The 25,085-nt window shown below is 46.7% G+C and overlaps 1 protein-coding gene across 1 annotated transcript in view; it reads right to left on the reverse strand.

Moving 5' to 3' along the window:
- The window catches only part of gnb5b (guanine nucleotide binding protein (G protein), beta 5b), a 138,916-nt gene extending 127,600 nt beyond the window's left edge, over positions 1-11,316 (reverse strand). Inside the window, exons 1-2 of the mRNA XM_072470644.1 lie at positions 11,063-11,316; positions 3,529-3,665 (exon numbers count right to left, since the gene is read on the reverse strand). Coding sequence (XP_072326745.1) covers positions 3,529-3,665; positions 11,063-11,174 — 249 coding nt within the window. The 5' untranslated portion in view covers positions 11,175-11,316. The remainder of the gene's footprint in view (positions 1-3,528; positions 3,666-11,062) is intronic.
- Between the last annotated feature and the right edge of the window lie 13,769 nt (positions 11,317-25,085).

Below are 25,085 nucleotides of genomic sequence, written 5' to 3' on the forward strand. Positions count from 1 at the left end.
AAACGGACAAAAGGAGAGATTTGCTGCTGCCTGTTTTATTTGAAGCTGAGTGACTGCTACAGGGAGCTGCAGAAGAAGGAAAGGAATCTCTACAGGTGAAGGTTTGGCCAGGACTGAGAGCCAGCCTGGGACTGGATTTAGACACTGACTGCCTGCATTTCGCAGCCTGCAGCAGAAGGAGGGGCGAGGGGCCGGGACTGGGACTGTTTGCTGCTTGTTTTATCTGTAGGGCCCTCGGACCTGAGGCCTCCCAGCAAACAGGTGGCCGCTGGAACACCTGGAAGAGAAAAGAGAGGGAGGTTGGTGCCCCTGGACTTATTTATTTTCCATCTGACGATTGCGCTGAGACGGGATAACATCCGTGGGCTGTTTTGCAGGGCCCCTGCTGGGCTGAAGACGCCCCCCCCCCCACCCCGCCCCGCTGAATCGAAGACCTTTTTGGGAGACCAGCCCACTAGCCTTTCCCTGTTGTGCTTGGAGCACCGGCACATCCTTTTCATAGAATCATAGAATTTACAGTGCAAAAGGAGGCCATTCGGTCCATCAAATCTGCACCGGCTCTTGGAAAGAGCACCCTACCCAAGCCCACACCTCCATCCTATCCCCATAACCCAGTAACCCCACCCAACACCAAGGGCAATTTTGGACACTCAGGACAATTTAGAATGGCCAATCCACCTAACCTGCACATCTTTGGGAGGAAACCGGAGCACCCGGGGGAAACCCACGCACACACGGGGAGAACGTGCAGACTCCACACAGACAGTGACCAAAGCCGAGAATCGAACCTGGGACCCTGGACCTGTGAAGCAATTGTGCCAACCACTATGCTACCGTGCCGCCCAGGTTTTGTGCCCCACCTTCCTGCTCCTCCCTCCCATCTCCTCCCTTGTATTTGGGGCACCAGCCTTTTAAGAGCCGAGCGGGCAGTCCATCTCTCCCTAGAAAAGGTGGGTGGGATCTACCTGGTGGTGGACCCATTGGAGGCTACTGCCGAGAGAGTTATTCTCTCTAATGTCTCGCCCTTTATTCCCACGGAGCTCCTCCTCCCCCACCTCCATCAACTGGGGGAGGTACGGTCCAGGGTGGTACCACTCCCGCTCGGCCTCAGAGACCCCACCCTCAAACATATTTTCTCCTTCCGGCAACAGGTCTATGTTCGCCTGGCCCAAGAGGAGGTCCTGGAAGGGGCTTTGAGATCCATTTTGGGGATGAAACCTGCCGTGCCTTCTGGTCCGCAGGTGGGGTGCAGTGCCATGCCTGCAAGAAGGTGGGGCATGTTAGAAAAAAACCACCCCGGCAGCCGCAACTGGTGCCGCCGCCCCCTCTCCTTCAACTGGCCTTGCAACTAACCTTCTGTTGGGGGTGCCATGCGGGCGCCCACCGACACCCCTGCTGCCAGTGTGGAGGTGAGGGAGCACCCACATGGCCGGAAGGTGCAGAAGACGACAAACAGGATGGTTTGACAGCAGTTAAGTTCCGATCCCTTTGACCCTGGCTGACCTAGTACCCCTGGCTCAGGTGCAGCTGTTATGCCTCGCCCCACCCAGGAACATCCCCAGTTCGGTGACTTTTCGCCATCGGATCCCGGGCCCGGTGGCATTTCTGCGCAGGCCCCTGTGGGAGGCAGTGGTGAGGTACGTGACCTTGACTCAGAGGGTGCTCTGTCCCAGCTGCAAATTCAAGGGACGAGGAGACATCCCAGGGGTGCCTCCAGAGATAGACATCTCCCCGGTCGGCGTGATCCTCTTCCCCGCAAAAGCGTCACTCCAGGTTTGTTCCTATCGACGTCACGCCCAGCCCCCAAAAGAAAAGAGGCAACGGGATAGTGAGGAAAACCCAGAAGCAGTCGCCGCCCCCCGAGCAGGGTGCTTCGGGGTCGGACTGCACCCTAGGGGGCCCGTTCCGCCCAGTGCAACTTAGCACCCCGTACTTGTACATGTTCAATTTCTCAGGGAGGGGTGCAGCGATAACCCCCTGCTTCTTGGGTTCTTAGCAGGTTTGGAAGACTCTCTGTCCCAACTGCTGTCTTCGGGCACCTCCGCCACTATCCCAGAGTTGTTTTCAGGGCCTTCCTGTGACCGGGCGGCGGTGACAGAGCAGGGATCTGCCCCACCGCCTCCTGCAGGAACGGGATCCCGGGAGAAGCCCGAGGAGATCCCGCCTGTCGATTATCCTGGTGGAGGGAACGAGGCAAGCCCTGAGTAAGTTGCTGGGCCCATGTCGTCCACCGCACTCAGTGTGGGCCGGAGGGCGACTGCCCTAAAGCTGTCAACTGCCCGATGCCGGGAGCGGAGGGTGCACTTGAGGCTCTCTGCAGTGGGGTGCAGGGCTCACTCATGCCTGACACTGTGTCGCGGGGGACGCCCGGAATCTATCACATTATAATTGAAGGTTCTTTTTTTTCTGCCTCCATAGATAGTTCAAGCAGGCCCCTCGCACCGCGCCCCCCCCCCCAAAGTTCACCTTAAGGCTTTAACTAAGGTTTACTTTAAATGATGTACCCGAAAAGACCTACGACACTTTGGAAATTCATGTTTGAGGAAACAGTTCCTGACATCGTACAATAAAGAGATACCATAACATTCATTGTGCAAGTAAAGCTGAATTACAGTGCAGAAGGAGGCCATTCGGCCCATCGAGTCTGCACTGGCTCTTGGAAAGAGCACCCTACCCAAGGTCAACACCTCCACCCTATCCCCACAACCCAGTAACCCCACCCAACACTAAGGGCAATTTTGGACACTAAGGGCAATTTATCATGGCCAATCCACCTAACCTGCACATCTTTGGACTGTGGGAGGAAACCGGAGCACCCGGAGGAAACCCACGCACACACGGGGAGGATGTGCAGACTCCGCACAGACAGTGACCCAAGCCGGAATCGAACCTGGGACCCTGGAGCTGTGAAGCAATTGTGCTATCCACAATGCTACCGTGCTGCCCTTAATCGTTGGCATTGTTCACGTGGCCTTTAAGCTCCCTACTTCTAGAGAATTTAGCTTTTGAAACTTGGCAGAACGTTTTCCTCTTACCCAGGATTAAGAGATCCCTGAAATGTTTGCAACATGTTTATATCAAAAATACCAGCGTTTTCCTTTATCCAAACTCCTGAGCATCCTCCATTCTTGGCTCAATCCTAAAACTGTCTTCGAATGAATCGACAGATTCTAATGGCAAATTTAAAATTGGATTGTTTTCTGCAATAGCAAGTATACAAAATTGAACTATACAAATGGGGAAAAAAATTAACTTAGGCTGCTGTACAAATTGGTAACACAGAGGTAAACACATATCTTCTTGAACTATCTCCAAATTAGGACAAAGACCACTTCCTTCCCAATAGATATGTGTTTCTTTTTACCACATTTGAGACTTCCCAAAAGGTAAGAAAGCTTTATGGTTTGAAGGTTGTTACTCGCTGGATGGCAGATGCTCTCTTTAAAATACACCTTTACTTGTTACCAGTGAAGCACCTTTAATAATGCACTCGCAATCAGATAGCAAATGGATGCACTTGAATCTAACCTGGGAGGAACTGACAATTCTTCTCTTGTCTCGGCACCAGTCCATGCACAACACTTTATTTCCATGGCCTTTTAGAGTCCGCCTTGTCTTCATCACAAACTGTCCAAGAGTCTCTGTTCGCTCAGCCACCTGGTGAACTGTCAGGGACAGCAAAGAAAGAAATACTTGATTTTTTAAGTCAGACAGGGAAGAAGAGATTATGAGGCAGTTTATACCATACTTGAGTGGATGTTTCATATAGTGAAAGCTATCACCTCACCATGGTAATCCACCTCTTGGCCACAGCAAATATAAATAGCATCGCCTCGACAATCTACCCACACATCAAACTCTGGGCGTTGTATTGTATCAATTTAATCTTCCTTCACCACACACAGTTCAACCCCCTGATGAAAATGGATATCATGCCTTCCTACGCGGAGAATCATTTAGGAAGGCTTCAGTATAAATTCAACTCCAATGGTGACTGTTCAGACAGCCTCAAGCTAGCCTTCAGCAGCTGAAGGGGTGGTCCTGCCCCCTACCTGCGATCTCTACACAAGTGTCAAAATCAGAACATGGAATGTGACCATAGCAATAATCTAAGTAGAAAACCAAATTTGTGCACACACTCCCACCAACAGCCATTATTCATCCAAGAAATTCTTTTAAATATTTGATGGCTCTTCAGCTTATTTATAACACAAACATAACCTTGAATTCTCGGTCTCTATCATCAGTGGTAGAAATGCAAAGATCGCACGTGGGCAGTTCCACAAAGCTGGGCACAACACAATTTGATTCCAAAATGAATGAATAAAACTGGAATAAGAACACCGCAACTAGAATCTGAAAGAGAAAGATCATTCGAGTTTACCGCAAGGCCGTGTCCATTGAGGAAATCACTGCTCCACCTGAGGGTAACTGAACCATCTTCAACTCCTGCATTACTTCAGATTAATATTCAGCAGTACTACTCCAGATTCAAACTCAGCGGTACTACCCCAGATTCAAATTCAGCGGTACTACTCCAGATTCAAACTCAGCAGTAATACTCCAGATCATACCCGGCAGTGCTACTCCAGATTTATAGTCAGTGGTACTGCGCCAGATTCGTACTCTGCAGGGCTACTCCAGATTCATACACCGGTTTTGCCTTCTTCCAGACTCTTCCATCAGGCAGAAGATACAGGAGCCTGAAGATCCGCACATCCAGACATAGGAATAGCTTCTTCTCCCAGCTATTAGACTCCTCAACGACTCTCCCTCGGACTGATCTGTACCCTGTAAGAACACTATTCACGACGTCCTATGCTGCTCTTGCTCATGTATTTGCTTTGTTTGGCCCCTTGTTCCGCACTGTAACCAATCTCTATTTGTTGATGTACCATTTGTCAATGTACTCTGTCGATTATTCTTTTTTGTCTGCTATGTACGTATTGTGTACCTTCCCTTGACCGTAGAAAAATACTTTTCACTGTACTTCGGTACATGTGACAATAAATCAAATCAAATCAAAATCAAAGCGGCACTACTCCAGATTCCAGCAACATTATGCTAGATTCATACATTGCAGGACCAGTCCAGATTCATACTCCGTAGGGCTACTCCAGATTCATACTCAGCAGTACTACTCCAGATCCATACTCAGCAGGGCTATGGCAAATTAAATCTCAGCACTCGGCAGCAGTACTCCAAATTAATACTCGGCAGCACCACTCCAGATCAATACTCGACAATACTGCTCTAGACTAATACTCTGCAGAACTACTCCAGACTCCAGACTCAACAGTACTCCAGATTCATACTCAGCAGTACTACTCCAAATTAACACTCAGCAGTACCATGCCATTTGAAATGGATGGTTCAAACAGCGGAATGTATCCTATCACATTGATTTTCACCATGACCATGCCAAATACACTTGGCATAGCTTCACACTTACTGTCCACACATTAGAATCATAGAATTTACAGTGCAGAAGGAGGCCATTCGGCCCATCGAGTCTGCACCTGCTCTTGGAAAGAGCACCGTACCCAAGTACACACCTCCACCCCCATAACCCAGTAACCCCACCCAACACTAAGGGCAATTTTGGACAATAAGGGCAATTTAGCATGGCCAACCCACCTAACCTGCACATCTTTGGACTGTGGGAGAAAACCGGAGCACCCGGAGGAAACCCACGCACACACGGGGAGAACGTGCAGACTCCGCACAGACAGTGACCCAAGCCGGGAATTGAACCTGGGACCCTGGAGCTGTGAAGCAGTTGTGCTAACCACTATGCTACCGTGCTGCTTAAACAGTAGAGTGTCTGGTATCAATGTAATTGATGTTCTCGGCATCTATGAAGCATTGTGGGGCATCAACAGCAGCAAAATTGTACTCAGCCACAATCTGTAGTTTCATGGCCGGCACATCCTGCCACATCCAGCAATGAAGGGTGATGGACAATTAAGCTACTCACTGGAGGAATATCCCCATCCTCAGTGATGGAGGAGCTCAGCACATCTGTTCAAAGGTTGTTGTGTCAGGCAGATGTGCAAGTGGATGATTCACCTCAACCTGCTCCGGAGGTCCCCAGCATCACAGGTGTCAGTCTTCAGCCAATTTAATTAACTCCATGTGATATCAAGAAACCAATATAGGAGCAGAATTAGGCCATTCAGCCCATCGTGCCTGGTCCGTCATTCGATCATGGCTGATATATTCCCTTATTAATCAAGAACACCAGATTTGTGCTTGAGGTGCTGTTGCCTACAGGGTTACAGACTGATGCACGATCAATTACACAAAGACGACAGTTGAATGCAACTGAGGCTTTATTACACTAAGATGTGTGGCCTCCTACAGCAGTTGGCGAAATGGCTGCTGTATGGGGAGAACACATATTTATACTCTGCCTACTGGGCGGAGCCAGCAGGCAGGGAACTACTCCCGTACCTGTAGTATAGGGCCTTACCACAAATCACCTAATATATACATCAGTGGTGACTACCACACAGACCAAGAGCTGGAAGGTGGAATTAGACAGAATAGTTCTTTCTTAGAACATAAGAACATAAGAACTAGGAGCAGGAGCAGGAAATTTAGCCTCTCGAGCCTGTTCCACCGTTCAATACGGCTGATCTCATCATGGCCTCAACTCCACCGTCCTCTGTTCTCCGTAACCTTCAACCCATTACTAATTTAAAATCTGTCTAACTCCTTAAATTTACTCTGTCGCAGCATCCGCCGCACTCTGGGGTAGCGAATTCCACAGATTCACGAAACGGCTGAAGACACTGGATTTTGCAACGGCAATGGAGCCTGACAATATTCTAGCAATAGTCTTGGAAGACTTGTGCTCCAGAACTTGCCGTGCCCCTAGCTGTTCCAGTACAGTTACAGTATTGGCACTACCTAGCAATGTGGAAAATTGCCCAGGTATGTTCTGTACACAAGAAACAGGACAAATCCAACCTGGGCAATTACCGCACCATCAGCCTACTCTTATCATCAGTAAGATGATGGAAGTTGTTGTTAACAGTGCTATCAAGTGGCACTTACTCAGCAATAACCTGTTCACGGACGTTCAGTTTGAGTTCCGCCAGGGTCAGCTCCTGACCTCATTACAGTCTTGGTTCAAACATGGACAAAAGAGCTGAATGCCGGAGGTGAGGCAAGAGTGACTGCGCTTGACATCAAGGCAACATTTGACCGAGTAAGGCATCAAGGAGCTCTAGCAAAACTCTCTGTTTGTTGGAGTCATACCTGGCACAAAGGAACATTGCTTCATCAATTACCTTCCTTCCATCATAAAGTCAGAAGTGGGGATGTTCGCTGATGGTTGTGCAATGCTCAGCACCATTCGTGACTCCTCAGGTAATGAAACAGTCCATGTCCAAATGCAGCAAGACCTGGACAATATTCAGGCTTGGGCTGGCAAGTGGCAAGTTACCTTCGCGCCATACAAGTGCCAGGCAATGACCATCTCCTACAAGAGGTGATCTAACCATCACCCCATGAAATTCAATGACATTACCATCACTGAGTCCCTCATAATCAACATCCTGGGACTTACCATTGATCAGAGATTGAACTAGACTAGCTATATTAATACTGTGGCTACCAGAGCAGGTCAAAGACTAAGAGTCCTGCAGTGAGTATCTCACCTCCTGATTCACCCAAAGCCTGTCCACCTCTAAATCGCACAAGTCAGGCGTATGATAGAATCATAGAGTCATAGGATCATGGATGGAATACTCTCCACTTGCCTGGAAGAGTGCAGTTCCAACAACACTCAAGAAGCTTGACACCATCCTGGTAAAAGCAATCCCCTTGATTGCTCCCCCTTCCACACACATTCACTCCCTCCACCACTGACACACAGTAACAGCCGTGTGTATCATCTACAAGATGCACTGAAGGAACTCCACAAGATTCCTTAGACAGCACCTTCCAAACCCAAAACCACTGCCATCTAGAGGGACAAGAACAGCAGACATCTGGGAACATCACCACCTGGAGGTACCCGTCCAAGCCACCCACCATCCTGACTTGGAAATATATCGCCGTTCCTTCACTGTTGCTGGGTTAAAATTCTGGAACTCCCTCCTTAACAGCACTGTGGGTGTACCTACACCTCAAAGACTGCAGCAATTCGACAAGGCAACTCACCACCACTTTCTGAAGAGCAACTAGAGATGGTCAATAAATAAATGAATCCCATAAATGAATTTATTTTTTAAAATTGAGAAAATAATTCATTATTCGTTGGTCACCACACAAACATGCTGTACTCCGAGCATCACCAAGAAAAGGAACAATAGCACAAGGATACAGGGCTGTTGCTTTCACTGTCAAAAGTTATTTTAAGCGACAGTCCATTATCTATATGCCATATCATTGGATAATAGGCAGAAATCAATAAATAGTCCTTGAGAGGAGCCAAGATTTTCACAATTTCAAACGGGCAAAGACTTGTTTCCAATCGAATATTAAACACCCTGAGCAGAAACCTGAATCAAACCAGAATCCTAAATTTGCTACTTCCGGTTCATCTGCAATACTTAAATTTTTTCTTCTTATTTTTCAATATGTATTATACAATCACACAAGACGTCCCTCTGCCTATTTCCTTTATCTCACCAGTTTTGTCACTTTTGCAATGACGGATGCGGATCTGACTAAAGTGCCCGAGGCCACCACTAATGGGATGAAGTTGATGCCTTTTAAAAATATGGTCAGGCGTTAGTTTATCTCATCTATTCCAGCTGGTCCTTAAAGATGCGCTCCGGTCATCTAATGAGAGCAACAGATCATTTGTGGGATACTGGCAAGCAGATTCTGGGATGGGGTAGGGAGGCAGCTATATCCGATTTCTGGCAGGGTAGAACTGAGCATCTTTTTGGGCCAAGTATAAAATAAAATGGATATGGCTAAACTCCTGGAGGGAGTCCGAAGAAACCCTGAGCTGGTGATTTAGACCAGCTTTTCGAGTCTGTATAACTCCGAGAGACAGTTCCTATGGGAAAGAAAAGATGAGGAACAAGTAATTTAATTCATCTGATGGGGGAATGTAGGGATTGTAGGGTCAGAAAAGACTATTTTGCTGATGTCTGAATATTTAGGATTTGAGACAATAGAGGGATCCTTTCCCTCGTAAAAAATCTCCAGAAATAGTTACAGTGACAGACATGGCAAAGGGCAGGTGGTATAAATGTGGTCTAGCGCAGGGGGTTATAAATTCCACCAGCACCCTGTGACATAAGTATGTTTTTCTGTATAAAAGTAAGTTATACAATTAAAGGTATTTGATTATTTTTGCTTTGCTTACAACTTGACAACTATCTGCCGGTCTTTCCCCTCCTTAGGTTATGATTGTCTTTTTTTCTCCACAATCCTACTGGCCAGGGGCATCTCACATTGAATCATAGATTGTTTATGGCGCACAAAGAGGCCAGTCGGCCCATCGTGTCTGCGGCAGCTGAACGACATGCCGCCCAGCATAATCCCACTTTCCAGTAAGTGGGTTGTAGCCCTGCAGCTCCCGGCACTTGAGGTGCATCTCCAGGCACCTTTTACACAAGTTGAGGGTTGCTGCCTCTCTTAACCCTTCAGGAAAATTTGCAACTTCTTTCTACCTCAAGCAAACAAATTTTATTTTGGAAATAAAATATATACAATTGCTTAAATATGACACTGGACAAAATTTAAATTCCCAATGTGGTTGACTCTTAAATGCCCTCGGGGATGGGCAATAAATGCTGGCCCAGCCAGTGATGCCCACAACCCCATGAACGAATTAAGAAAATAATAGAGCAGGTTATAACACAGCTGAGGCTGGAAAGAGTGAAGGGGGGGGGGGGAGAAAGAGAGAGAGAGAGAGATACAAAGGTGACATCAGGGAGATGAAGGAAGGATGGGACACTTGGAGGATTTTGCCAACTGATTTAATGCATGTATTCCAGTCACTGGGCAGACTCGGACCCGGGATGAAGCTTTAAGTCACGGCACTCATCCTCAATCATGTTTGCCCAATAAAGACTTAGGATCTGATCTCCTTGCCCTATCCTACTCCTCCATTCTTTTTCCGTGACCAAACACTGCTACCCAGTTTGCTGATCTCCTTTTAGGCTTCAACCAATGTGAAGACTGAGAGACCTGCCCGCCCACCCCCAACATTCTGATTTACTCTAACTGGATGGAATCCCTTCATTGGCAAGGAACTTCCACCCTACACTGACTCCAGTGCCGATTGGTCTATTATCATCATGTCTATTTTTCTTTTCCCTACACGTAGCCTAGTTATTTTTGGCAGACTCCTTGATGGTTGTCCTATGGAACCCCGGCTGTTTGGGAATCCCCCTGGTACAGTGGATAGACACTGGCGCAAATACCACTCAGGGATGTAAAAAGGTGCCCGATGCTCTTCGCTGCGGACATTCTGACACTGTTTCTGCATTTCTTCTCAGCATCACTGGGGGGCTGATGAAAGCAGACACACCAGGTTCATCCTGTGCAACCTTGGTTTGTAGCTAATTTTTTTTTAAAAATCTATGTTTCTCTTTCTCCCCATGTTAAATGCTGCACATTTCTTTTGAGCCCACGTCGCACTTAAAGCCAGGCGCTGACTCCTACCCTGGGCAGGAGAGAGCTTTTGCACCTTGCGGAAGATGCTTTCACACCTGTAGGACCAGTGATCCTAAAGTGGTTCTGCTAACTCCCTTGGAGTGTGAGAACTTTATTTACAAAAGCAGAGAATGAGTCAACTCAAGATGTCAAGGCTCCAGTTGTAGATTTTTTTTTTTAAATCACAGATTCTTGAAAATGTTGCCTGTGAAGAGCATCACTGGGGGGGGGGGGGGGGGAGAGCAGACACACCAAGTTCACCCAGTGCAACCTTCTCCGGTTGTTGTGTGGCTCATTTGTTTTTTTGAGGCACATATGCCGTTTCTCCCCGTGCAACGGAGGTTTGTGGAGGGTAGTGCCCACAGCCAGGCTCAGACACTGAGCCGAGGCAGAGAGTGCCTGGGCCCGGCCCGCCCGCCCCGGCCGCCGCGGTACTTACGCTCCACATCGTGCAGCTTTGCTCTCTCCTCCTCCAGTTTACCCTTGAGCGTCTCTGCCTCGCTCCTCAGCGACGACACCGACTCGTTCTCCTGCAGCCCCTCGGTCGCCATCTTTTCCACACACACAAAAAAAGATACAAAAAGAAACCAGGTTGTTTTTGTTTTGTTGGCAGCTGTAAACGTGAATGTGTTGTCAGCCGGGGAGATGCTTCAGCTCGCACAGTTAGATGGAGGCTGGCTGACGTCAGTGGGAGGATACTGAGATACACCAGCCCCCCCCCCCCCCCCCCGAGGGGAAATTTCCTCCTCCTCAAATCCTCAAATGACCAGGAGTTTGTGTGTGGGTGGGGCACACCCAACACAGACTGAAATCAGGAGTGCAGGGAAGCACTGGGGAGGGCAACATGATGTTGTCTGCCTGATTCTACATTTCTCCTCACCTGGACCAAAAGGATGCAAGTGCTGGTTTGCAGATTGCAATTCCATCATCGTTAAATACCCATCGAGCTGGTCTGCCCAAATCATTGAATTCCCACAGTGCAGAAGGAGGCCATTCAGTCCCTCGAGCCCACACTGCCCCTACCCAGCTCCGATGCCCACCCGACCCTATCCCCCTCCCCCCCCCGAACCTAACTGACCCTCACGTTTCTGGATGTGGATTTGAACCCACAACCTGTTGATACAAAGATAGGGGTGTCATCACTGAGCCACAATTAACACCTCTAACCTCACCTGCGCATCCCTGGACACTAAGGGGAAATTTAGCGTTGTCAATCCACCTGACCTACACATCGCTGGATACTAAAGAGCAGTTTAACATGGTCAGTCCACCGAACCTGTACATCTTTAGACACTAAGGGGCAATTTACCGTGGCCAATCCACCTAACCTGCACATCTATGGACTGTGGGGGGAAACCAAAGTAACCGGAGGAAACCCACCCAGACAAGGGGACAACGTGCAGATTCCATACAGACAGTCACCCAAGACCAGAATTGAACCCGGGTCCCTGGTGCTGTGAGGCAGCAGTGCCACCATGCACTGCTCCATTATCACTGCATTATAAATTACTAGGCTAATACACTTGACCCCATCTAACCCAGACTCCCGAGTTATTCAGACATGTAAACTGCCCCAGAACAGACCCAAGACAGAGCAGATTTTATTCATCTTAATGATGTCATTACATTCCAGTATTTGGGCATTAATAAACAAAGGCGAGGTGATATTATTTCATTTGTGCCTCTCTTTCTCTCTCCTGCTGGATCTAATTATCTTCTCATTTTTTGATGGACTGAAAACATTGCTGTCTGTCTGTTAATGTTAGTGGGGTGGGTGATGTACAAACATTGTACCGTTTTTAAGAGGGATTAATCCAATCTGGTTTCATTTGATATGTTTACAGATATGGGTTAATGCCACCATTAACGAAGCAAAGCAAAGTGTTACAGAATGCTGGCAATACTCAGCGCCTTAGAGAGAGAAACCTACTGTGTGAAAAACATCAGGGGCTGGATACTCCGCCCCGCCGCGCCACATTTCTGCCTCGACCCGCCGGCGAGATCTCCGTTATGCCAGCTGGTCAATGGGGTTTACCTATGTAGGGCAGCCCCACGCCGTAGGGAAATCCCCGGGCGCCGGCAAAATGGAGAATCCCACAGGCGGAGAATCCCACTTCAGAAGTTTATGATCTAAAATTCTTGTAAACCTTGAGTCGTCGATGAGTTCAACAATTTCAGCTGCTCTCATTTATTTCAGCAACTCTGACAACAGTTACTACCAATGGTTCTGTACCTGGAGGCCCATCTTTTGTTTCTAATCCCTTAACCATTTCTTTTTTGCCTTTCACCTTCACCCGTTAGTTATTTAAATCTCTCCTGACTCCCATCCGAGCACAGATCTCCCCTTTTGTTCCTTCCTCCCCATCCCACTCCCTGCCCTTGCATGTAAAAACCATTACATCTCAAACTTTTCTCAGTTCTGCTCAAAGGTCATAGACCTGAATGAACTGTTAACTCTTAGAATCATAGAATCATAACATTTACAGTGCAGAAGGAGACCATTCGGCCCACCGAGTCTACACCGGCCCTTGAAAGAGCACCCTACTTAAGCCCACACCTCCACCCTATCCCCGTAACCCAGTAACCCTACCTAACCTTTGGACACTAAGGGACAATTTAGCGTGGCCAATCCACCTAACCTGCACACTTTTGGACAGTGGGAGGAAACCGGAGCACTCGGAGGAAACCCACGCAGACACAGGGAGAAAGTGCAAACACCACACAGTCACCCATGACTGGAATTGAACCTGGGTCCCTGGAGCTGTGAAGCAGCAGTGCTTACTACTGTGCCACCGTGCCGCCCATCTTGCTTCTTACTCCACAGATACTGCCAGTCTGTGGAGCATGTTTTTGTTTTTATTTCAGGTTTCCAATGTTTGCATTATTTGTTTAGATTGTTTATTTTTATTTGTTCATGGGACATGGGAATTGCTGGCAAAGCCGGCATTAGTTGCCCGTTCCTAATTACCCTTGAGAACGTGATGGTGAGCAACATTTGTGAGCCGTCACATTCTATATTGTGTAGGCACGCCCATGGTGCTGTTAGGGAGGGCATTCCAGGATTTTGACCCAGCAACAGTTAAAGAATGGTGATATAGTTCTAAGTCAGGATGCCGTGCGACTTGAGGAGAACTTGCAGATCATGGTATTCCCATAGAATTGCTGCTGTTGTCCTTCTACATGGTAGGGGTCACAGATTTGGTAGGTGCTGTTGAAGGAGCACATAGCAAGTTGCTCCAGTGAATCTTATAGATGATATGCATTGTATGCCTGTGGAGGATGGGATGAATGTGCAACATGGAGGATGGGGTGCCAATCAAACAGGCTGCTCTGTTCTGAATAGTGTCAAGCTTCTTGAGTATTGCTGGGGCTGCACTCATCCAGGCAAGTGAAGAATATTTAATCACAGTCCTGAATTGTGCCGGTAGATGGTGGACAGACTTTGGGGAGTCAGGGAGTGAGTTACTGCCGCAGAATTCCCAGCCTTTGACCTGATCTTGTAGCCACACTATCTATGTGGCTGGACCAGTTCAATTTCCGGCACCATTCAAAATGTTAATAGTGGGGGAATTCAGGGATGGTAGAGGAGGAGATGGTAAGATTCTCTCTTGTGGATGAAGATCATTGCCTGGCAGTTGTGTGGTGTGAATGTTGCCACTTAGCAGCCCAAACCTGAATGTTGTCCAGGTCTTGTTGCATGTGTGCATGGCTGCTTCATTATCTGAGGGGTTATGAATGGTACTGAACACTAATACTCAGTGAACATCCCCATTTCCAATCCTGTGATGAAGAGAAAGTAATTTTCTTACATTGCACAAGCTTGCACTGCCATTGGTCCTTTCTAATCTTACAGAAGAAATGATAGAATTGTGGAAATTGCAACACAGAAGAGGTATCTTGACAATTGTATTAGCTCACTGCAGAACTATCAAACCCAGTTTGATTTTCCAACACTTTCCCCATGGCCTCCGATATTTCCCTTCAAGTGTTTACCTAGCTCTCTCCTGAGGCACAATTGTAATTTGAAGAATTTTCCACTCTTCACTGATGCTGAACGATCATTGTAAACTTGACATCACAGCCTGACTTGACTCCAGAATGAAGTGAAATGACACTCCAACAATTTGGGTTTGGAGTGGAATTCCATGTTTATCACATTGGGTTTACCATCTGTTTCAGGATTTGTTGGAATGCATGGCACTTTGTACTTTGAGGACAGGGATTCTCCTCTCTGCTATTGTACTCCTAAGGTTCTGGCCAACTGAGCAACGTGAATTAGGTCCTGCAACCTGAACAAATCAGTTGCAGCCTCTAAAGCAGTGATTCACTCAGCTTCGATAGACACTAATGGTCTTGCATTCCCGATCCCAATAATTCCATGTAAATAAAAGTTTCTAAGACCACATTTAGACTGTACTAGAATATCTATGTGAATTGCTTTCACTCTGCACTGGAAACAGTAACTTTCAAATCATTGACTTTAGGAAGCAATATCGTACACACCCCTGTCTGCATCAATGGTGCCAAGGTGGAGATGGTTGACAGCTTCAAATTCCTAGTTGTGCACATCACCACCAATCTGTCCTGGTCCACCCACTTCAACGCTACGACCAAGAAAGCACAAAAGCGCCTATAATTCCTCAGGAAACCAAGGAAATTTGGTATGTCCACATTGAATCTTACCAATTTTAGATGTACCATAGGAAGCATCCTGTCTGGCTGCATCACAGCCTGGTGTGGCAACTGCTCGGCCCAAGACCATAAGAAACTACAGAGAATCGTGAACACAGCCTAGTCCAAAGACCCGACAGAGTGTGGATCGTACAGACACATCTCTCTCTTAAACACTGAAGCGAAAATTCTGGCGAAAGCTCTGGCAAGGCACCTGAAGAGCTGCCTGCCAGATGTGATCATGGAAGATCAGACCAGGTTTGTCCAGGGCGAGCAGCGAACAGCAAACATCAGGGGCCTCCTGAATGTAATAATGGCCCCATCTAGGGAGAGACCAAAAAGCCAAACGTTCTGACAGGAACTGTAAATATGAATGAAATAACAGAAGGCGAGCACGGGAATCTTGGTCACATGCAAAGTGACAACCACTTGTCCAGTTGCATATGCAACTATTGTTGCCTTGTTTCTTTATCTGTGTATTTGCCAATGGCGCTGTTTTGTTATATATAAAAATCGTTTTACTAAATGTTAAAATCCCAATAAAAATATTTTTTTTAAAAGAAAGCGCATCCTACCCAGTTCCAATCCCCCGCCCTATCCCTGTAACCCCACCTAACCTGCACATCCCTGGACACTAAAGGGCAATTTATCATGGCCAATCTACATAACCTGCACATCTTTGGACAGTGGGAGTAAACTGGAGGACCCGGAGGAAACCCACGCAGAGACGGGGTCAACGTACAAACTCCACACAGATAGTTATCCAAGGCCTTTAATTGAACTCGGGTCCCTGACACTGTGAGGCAGCAGTGCGAACCATTGAACCACCGTGCCGCCCGTATATCCCCTCTGTTAACCTTTTAAAACACATTTGAAGTCTGAATCATGTTGGTTAGCAAGGTAGATCTCATGGTGACATACCATTCCTACACACAGTGAGCAGTAGTTGATCTGCTCCTCGTTGATGTAAAGGTTCCGCAACGGTCCGATTTCCTGGCATTTTTCACAGGGCCCGAAGGTCGCCGCAGCAAATGTCTGGTCACACATCTCTCAGGAAGCCTGGCCTTGGATCGTAGACAGAAAAAGGATTTTCAGGAAGGCGACAGTGGATCTGCAGAAGGAGATTCAATCTGTGACGACAGATCTACACAGGCTAATCCAATCAGACACAAACACAGACACTCAAATACACACACACAAACACATATACACTATACACACAGAGACAAAGACAGATATTCAAAAACAGACACACACAAACTAACACAGGCAAACATGCACGCACAAAGATACACACACCGTCTTAGGGGCTGGTTTAGCACTGGGCTAAATCACTGGCTTTGAAAGCAGACCAAGGCAGGCCAGCAGCACGGTTCAATTCCCGTATCCAGCCTCCCCAAACAGGTGCCGGAATGTGGCGACTAGGGGCTTTTCACAGTAACTTCATTTGAAGCCTACTTGTGACAATAAGCGATTTTCATTTCATTTCATTTCTCTTCAACCTCATTACATAGCCAAGTAACCCATTCAAAGACTCAATTGCATTTTCCATTTCTTTTGATAAAACCACATGCAATAACAGTAAAAGAACATTGGTTCGGATCATACCATCACATCATTCCAAATGTTTTCACTTTGACAGTTAATTTGCCCACCAATCCTAAAGCCCTAAAGTTTTTACAAATGCGAAATATCGCAGATTTTTGGAAATCGTAAATAAAAGCAAGAAATGCTGCAAACACTTAGCAGGTCAGAGAGCAATGCTAGCGAAGGAAATAAAGTTGACATTCAGGTTAATGACCTTCCATCAGAAGTGTTTTGTTTCACTCAGCACACAGGCTGCCAAGCCCGCTGATAATTTTCAACATCTCCTAATTTGCCCCAAACACAGAACGTCACCAGATGTAATCAGATATAGGAACATGTCAGGTGTCCATAAGGTTTAGCAATTCGAATTGTCATTCAGGTTCCAGGAAGGACTTCCTCACTGCAACTTATTTCTTGCCTTTTAACGCTGAGAATCAAATCATTCTTAAACCTTTGCTGGAATGGGACGATCTGAAACATTTATTTATATGTAAGCCGCCAATGTTTGAGTATTCAGAGTCAAAGCCAGACATACCTGGTTGCTGTAGGAAGAATTCAGATGGGAGGCTGATGTCAGGCTGTGAAAGACTGAGGATTTGAGAGTCTAATCCACCCTAAAGACCCATCCATTAATCTTCTTAAAGGGTTACAGGTCATTCTGAATAAGTTTTACTGACACCTCCACATGGGACTTCATATTTGCTAAAACTTTCCACTTTATTGCAGAAAATATGAGGACTCTAAAAAGAAAAATGTATTGAATATTTCACAACTCTCCGGAATATTGGGAACTATTGAGCAATTCAGGCAGTTTAAGGCTCATTGATGTCCTTAAATGGATCAACACATTGATCACATGGTTCAGTTCGCCAACCACACAGCACAGCATTTGAAAACTGCCAAACATCCCTAAAGTTCCTCTAAAGTTTCACGTCTATGGAACAGAAAGTTAAAAAGTATAGATTTTAATTAAAGTGTACAAGTTTCGACACATCAGTGAGCAGGAATGATCTGGACACACATGGCGGTTGAAAGTTGGGCAGTATATTTGCGTAACAGGGCCATCACACAGAAAACGTGTTAATTAAATGTTTTATCAAGCTGCTGAACATTCGCAAAGCTGGGGCAAGAGAGAAAGTAACAGGAAAATATTACAAAACTGGAAATCTGAAAAAATAAAATGCTCCAGGTGCAAAGACGACCAGTCAGCGTCTGAAGTGATTGAAATGGGTTGATGGTTCGCATTAGGGACACTTAGGGCAGCACGCTAACATAGTGGTTTGCACTGTGGCTTCACAGTGCCAGGGACCCAGGTTCGATTCCCCGCTGGGTCACTGTCTGTGCGGAGTCTGCACGTTCTCCCCATGTCTGCGTGGGTTTCCTCCGGGTGCTCCGGTTTCTTCCCACAGTCCAAAGACGTGCAGGTTAGGTGAATTGGACATGCTAAATTGCCCTTAGTGTCCAAAAGGGTTAGGGGAGGTTATTGGGTTCAGGGGATAGGGTGGAAATGAGGGCTTAAGTGGGTCGGTGCAGACTCGATGGGCTGAATGGCCTCCTTCTGCACTGTATGTTCTATGTTAGTGTGAACTTTTTGATGTAACATCTATTCTGCCAGCTTCATAGGCAAAAGGAACATTGTAAGATGCTGTAAAGCACAATGCTTTCTTACAGGGAACAAAATCATTTTCGCCCAGCCTCAACACTTTTTGTTCTTATTTCAGAGAAATGAAGCGTTTCGGGGATTGTGTTTGCCGGCTTGGGAATCATGGGTATTCTATGCACGATCACCTTCTTCCTGCCACAACACATCCATTTGACACGGGGCTGCATCAAGAACCACTAGAGAAAATATTGCATAAGACTGGTAATTATGTGCAGGGATCCCGATGCACAATTAATTTACGCCTGGTTGTCGCAATGCAGGTAGCACATGAGCTTCATTTAAATAATAGTTGCTATAACGCGACTGGAGGTTGCGGGGTCTGCAACAACAGAGTGTCTGTGGCCCCACCTGAATATGGTCTCCCCAGCTGTAAGGGTGGAGCTACACCCTTAAGCCAATGGCCCCATGGGACATAAATACCCTGGCTCAAGTGTGGGCTGAGCACACTTTGGGGAGTAGGAGTTCTATTATAGTAGGTAAAATAAATATTGAGGGTTTTTTGCAGTCATCCTTCCGTGTGGTCGCTCGCCTGGAACTTTACAATTATGGCGTGCTGGCCAGCGCTAAGCACGTTGCTGAATGGCTGTACGTGTCTGCAGAGACACCAGGTTTGAGGGAAGCTGGCATGGCTTAAAGTCGACTTGCATTTCTTAAAGGCAAGGTGCATTCTGACTGGAGCAAGTGCTGGAAGTGGCTGGTAACAGGTTGATGAGCAGAAAGAAGAGTGGAAATGGCTGAATGTAGTCACATACCAGTTGCAAATTCAGCGAGTTGTATCCTTTCTAGCTGTGGTACATCGCAGCATAAAGATGTGTCAACCATCAAGCCATGTGTGTACCTTTGATAGCACCTGTCATCATGGGGAAGCGTGCTATCCTGACAAAGCCATGCGCATGCTCTCTCACTTCTCGCTGTTCAGAGTGTTCATAATGTACCCTCCTCTCCAGCCGTAAAGAGCATGTCACCTCTTTCTTGCAGCAATGGATGGTGAACTGGGAGATGTGACAGATATTACCTGTTCCGGCCTGGAATTATCCCATTGCAAAGAAATTCAGGGCCACAGTCCCCTTCACACCCACTGGATGTGCCACTGTCACCCTGCACTGGGACTTCAGGTCCAGTTGCAAGAGGTTATGTTGGCCTTCATTGCAAGAGGATTTGAGTACAGGAGCAGGGCTGTATTACTGAAGCTGTGCAGGACCTTGGGGAGACCACAGCTGGAGTATTGTGTGCAGTTTTAGAAGAATGAGGGGGCAAATCTAATTGAAACGTATTAAATTCTGACAGGGACGGATAGACTGGATGCAGGGATGCTGCTACCTCCGGCAGGGGGCCATAGTCTCAGGCTATGGGGTCGGCCATTTAGGACTGAGATGAGGAGAAACCTCTTCACTCAGAGGGTGGTGAACTTGTGGAATTCTGCACCATAGCAAGCTCGAAGCCAAATCACAGAATATATTTAAGAAGGAAATAAGTCGACATCTAGACTCGAAAGGTGTCAAGGAATATGGGGAGAGCGCGGAGTATGGTGTTCAGATAGAGGACCAGCCATGATCATATTGAATGGGGGAGCAGTTTTGAGGGGCCGAATGGCCTCCTCCATTTTCTATGTTTCTATGGGAGAGTTCAGTGAGCGCTGAAGGACACACTATTCCTGGCTTGTTTGCAGCAATGTGAGTGCTCCTGGAAGACTTTAGTTTGATAAGGCTTCCTTCCGAGAGCCCTTCTGCCACTCCTCCTGCCACTAGAAGCAGCTAGTACTCTTGTCTCTGCTTTGTCTCATGCTGCAGACCAAATTGGATTCCAACTATTGTCCCCATGAATGGGAGCAAGTGACCTGACCAGAACTATCGAAACCTGAACCAGGGCCTTCACTTTGTGCAGCACTACTGTAGAAGGAACTTTAGTTGTCGGATTAGTTGCCTTAATACCCTATACTCCTTCTTACCTGGCTGCTTGACTATATTTCATGGCAACAGGCATTTGGCAAAGCATTATGGATATATTAGCTTTATTTCAGTCAAGAAGTTCTGCATGTAATAGGCAGAAGGCCAGACTATGTAAACAAGTGCACAGCTGCACATTTTGCTGAGAGTAGACGATTATTATTGTCCTTAGGCTGGGAATTCAAGGCCTGTTGTTTAACTCTGCTCACTTTTCTGTGTCTGGGCTTATCAAAGGAATGCCTTGTTTTTCCATAATATTGCTTATTAAACCATATAAAGTACTGCTATACTGTTGTAAGGGGGGGACAATTAGAAGGACGGTGGTCACTCTAACTCACTCCACGAACTTTGTGTTATAATAAAAGACCTTTGCGAAACCTCAAAGTGTTGGCTAGTTTTTTCCACAACAACTACTCACTATCAATATTACCAACTTTAACCAACTCTGCAACCCACCCAGCACCTTAACAAACTCAAACAGAGCTGGTAGAAATTAATTGCTAAGTTATTTGTGATCCCTTTTGGTACAACCCGCACAAGACTTACGGGTATGGACCAATTAGCCTCCCCGTGGATGTTGTGGGATACGGGTTTCCCCACTGAGGGGGAGGGGGCCTCTCAGCAGAGTAACCGACTGTTATCATAAACGCTATAAGTGGTGCTGAGTGACAAACAGTAATACCTTTGACTGCCTATGGAGTGCCCACCTTCAGCATGATATAAAGCCTCATGTACCCCCCACCCCGCAGCCCTGGACCCCAAGACCTTTGGGGAGCGGGTAGCACCAAGTGGCGAACCATTATGACCTGAAGTCTTGCTGAGAGGACCCCAGGGGAGTATGTTACCGAGTTCTTAACATGTTTGAGGAAACAAGCTGAATTGTGGGGATTATGGCCCTTCCCGATCGAATCCGGGTCCTTGACGCCGTGAAGCAGCAGTGCTAATCACTGCGCCACTGTGCAACCCATGGGGAGCGGCTGTCTTGGTCATAGGTAAACAGATGTTTGAAACAATTTAGTCAGGAGTACAACACTTGAACTTACGGGATACTGAGGCAAAACTGGCAGCCTACGCAGGGGAACCACTTGCCATAGCAGGGACCACGATGACCCCGGTATCCAGGTATATTGAAAATGAAAATGCTCGCCTGCAGTTACTTCTGGTGGCCAGACCTGGATTCGGAGATGGAGCGGCTGGCTCAACAGTGCAGCATTTGCCAGGCGCAGGAGCTCCCCCCCCGCCGCACCTCTTCACCCTTGGGAATGGTCGGGACGTCCTTGGGTGCGGCTTCATGCCGACTTTGTCAGTTCTTTCCAGGGTTCCATATTTCTAGTTATTGTGGGTGCCCATTCAAAGTGGCCGGAGGTCCACAGGATGTTGTCCACTACTTCGAAGGCGACAATTGAAAAATTGAGACTCGTTCAGTACACACCCATTCCTGGAGGTGTTGGTCACCAACAACGAATCGCCTTTTACCAGCGAAGAGTTCGGTAGTTTCATGAAGGCAAACAAACAGAGTGCGGATCTGCACAGCCCCGTACCACCCTGCTTCGAATGGGCTGGCTGAGAGGGCAGTGCAAACATTTAAAAGAGGTTTGAAGAAGCAGACCTCAGGGTCTCTTGATACACGGCTGGCCAGATTTTTATTTTGTTACTGTACTACTCCACATGCCACGACCGGCATTGTGCCGGAAGAGCTTTTAATGAACCGAAGACTCCGGACCTGCCTCAGCCTTGCGTTCCCAGATATCGGGGGGGAAAGTATGTCAGCAGTGGCGTTGCAGACATGCGGACTTGGACCTGACAGTTTGGACCAAGTTACGGAGTTTACATTCAAAACTTTGGTGACAGCACCTTGTGGGTCCCAGGAACGGTAGCTCGACAGACAGGGCCAGTTTCATACAGATTTGAGCACAAGATAATTCTCAAGACACTCAGCAGCAGCAAAAGCTCGTAGACCACATCAGAAGCAGGAGACCAGCTCAACATGAAGCTCCTCTGGAGAAACCAGTTTCTAGTCAGACAGCCCCGGCACCAGTGAATCCAAGGGTGATGCCCCTTGGGGGACCCAACCAGAGATGCGGAAGTCTGAGTACTCAGACCCTGGGGAGTTAATTTGTTCCTTTTAGCTTGGGAGATGTAATTATTGTTGGGTGGTGTCAAGGGAGTCTGGGAAACATTTTGAGAAGCAGCGGAGAGAGGCAGCTTCGAAGAAAGCTGTGGAGAGAGAGTGGCTTTGGAGAAAGGCATTTGGAAGTGAATTATGATCTGGAAACCCTTGTTTTTGTTAGACCCACAAGTAAAGTGTTACGGGCCAGGGTTTAGAGAACCCCAAAGTGTATAATGGAGTTCACCTGACCCACAGCTTTTCATAGATTTTGGTTATGGGGAGCACAAGGGCCCACTTTACAGGTGTGATGCAACAGAAATCTAAAGTACTTTTAAAACAAAACAATGTTTATTCTATGAATCCAGTTAACATTTTATAAACACATAGCAACTATCAACTCAAACACTCCCCCCAAAGAATACAGTACTCTATAAGTAACCCTTAATCTTTCCTAGCAACATCCATAAGACAAATACCTCTGTAACAAGGACAGCAGATTTAAATTCTCTACTGAGAGTAGTTATCACTTTTAAATTAGCAAGTGATCTTAAGACATTCTTTTCATACAGAGAGAGATCAAAATTACACGTTGTTTGGCTGGATGCAGCTTCAACTCTGAAAACGAAACTAAACACACACTGTAGCTGCCAGCTCAAACATCAAAGTAAAAGCAGACAGACAGCCCAACTCCACCCACACTCTGACATCACTGCAGCTATTTGATAAACACCCATTTCTTAAAGGAACTTTCATATGACAAAAGGCAGTTTTCTTTCCCAGTGGCAGAGTTTTAAAAGCAGAGCAGTCTTGTCTGAAGACAAGGCAGAAGCTGACACAACCCAGGTGAAGCAGCTATTTGAAGACGTTCAGCCAGAATCTGAAGGGGTTCTAACAAGAACCAGAATCTGTTCTGTAATGCAAGTATTTCTCTGTGCAATGATGGTTTAAGCAGGACTGAGAGCTGTATGTTTATTTTCTTGCTGTTTAATGGGAAATTGAGTAGTGGTATTAAGATATACGTGTTCTTTTCGGTTGTGAAGTTAAATAAGTTCAATGTTGTATTTCTAATAAAGTTTGTTTTAAAAATACCAATGCCCTATTTTTTTCCGTGGAATCACTCCTAGAGCAAATCATTCTTTCTGCACAGTCTTACAAATACACTAAAATATTGGGGTTTCGGTCCAGTATCCTAGCCACTATTGGGATCTGGTCTAGGATCATAATAGGGTAAAAAAAACAGTTAGTGTTGGAGGGGAGAAAAGAAGCGGGGACAGATCCATAGAGCTTGAAACTAGACAGTATCAAACTACTTTCTAATAAAAAGTGGCTAGATTCAAATCTAAATAAATGCCTTGCTCGACTTTCAGTAACATTTAATCCTTCTTTTGCGAAGTGGTCAATCATCATGGGACTCCGTATCTTAAACATGGACTGATTTAACTCTTCTGTACCGTGCTTTTAAAAAAAAAATTATTTTGTGGTAATTGGTGTCGATGGCAAAGGCAACACTGGTTGCCCATCCTTTTCTTTTAGTAAAAGTACCCAATTCTTTTTTTTTCCAATTTAGGGCAATTTAGCGTGGCAAATCCACCTACCCTGCATATGTATGGATTGTGGAGTGAGAACAATGCAGACACGGGGAGAATGTGCAAACTCCACACAGAAAGTGAACCAGAGCCGGGATTGAACCCTGGCCCTGCCATGAGGCAACAGTGCTAAATACTGTGCCATCATGCTGCCCTCGGTTGCCCATCCTTAATTAACCTTGTACTAAGCGGCTCGCTCGGCCATTTCAAAGGGCAGTGAACAGTCAACCCCATTGCATGGGACTTGAAACCACATGTAAGCCAGACCAGGCAAGAATGGCAGATGCCTTTCCCAAAAGGACATTAGTGAACCATAATACCATAAGACATAGGAGCAGAATTAGGCCACTCGGCCCATCGAGTCTGCTCCACCATTCAATCATGGCTGATGTTTTTATCTTTCCCATTCTCCTGCCTTCTCCCCATAACCCCGAACCCCTTATTAATCAAGAACCTATCTATCTCTGTCTTAAAGGCACTCAGTGCTTTGGCCTCCACAGCCTTCTGCGACAAAGAGTTCCACAGATTCACCACCCTCTGGATGAAGAAATTCCTCCTCATCTCTGTTTTAAAGGATCGTCCCTTTAGTCTGAGATTGCGTCCTCTGGTACTAGTTTTTCCTACAAGTGGAAAAATCCTCTCCATGTCCACTCTATCCAAGCCTCGTAGTATCCTGAAAGTTTCAATGAGAACAGATCCAGAGTCCTCAACCGTTCCTCATACGACAAGCTCTTCATTCCAGGGATCATTCTTGTGAAGCTCCTCTGGACCCTTTCCAAGGCCAGCACATCCTTCCTTAGATACGGGGCCCAAAACTGCTCACAATACTCCAAATGGGGTCTGATCAGAGCCTTATACAGCCTCAGAAGTACATCCCTGGTCTTGTATTCTAGCCCTCT

The sequence above is a fragment of the Scyliorhinus torazame genome, chromosome 12 (assembly GCF_047496885.1).
Source record: "Scyliorhinus torazame isolate Kashiwa2021f chromosome 12, sScyTor2.1, whole genome shotgun sequence".
In the NCBI taxonomy this organism is placed as follows: domain Eukaryota; kingdom Metazoa; phylum Chordata; class Chondrichthyes; order Carcharhiniformes; family Scyliorhinidae; genus Scyliorhinus; species Scyliorhinus torazame.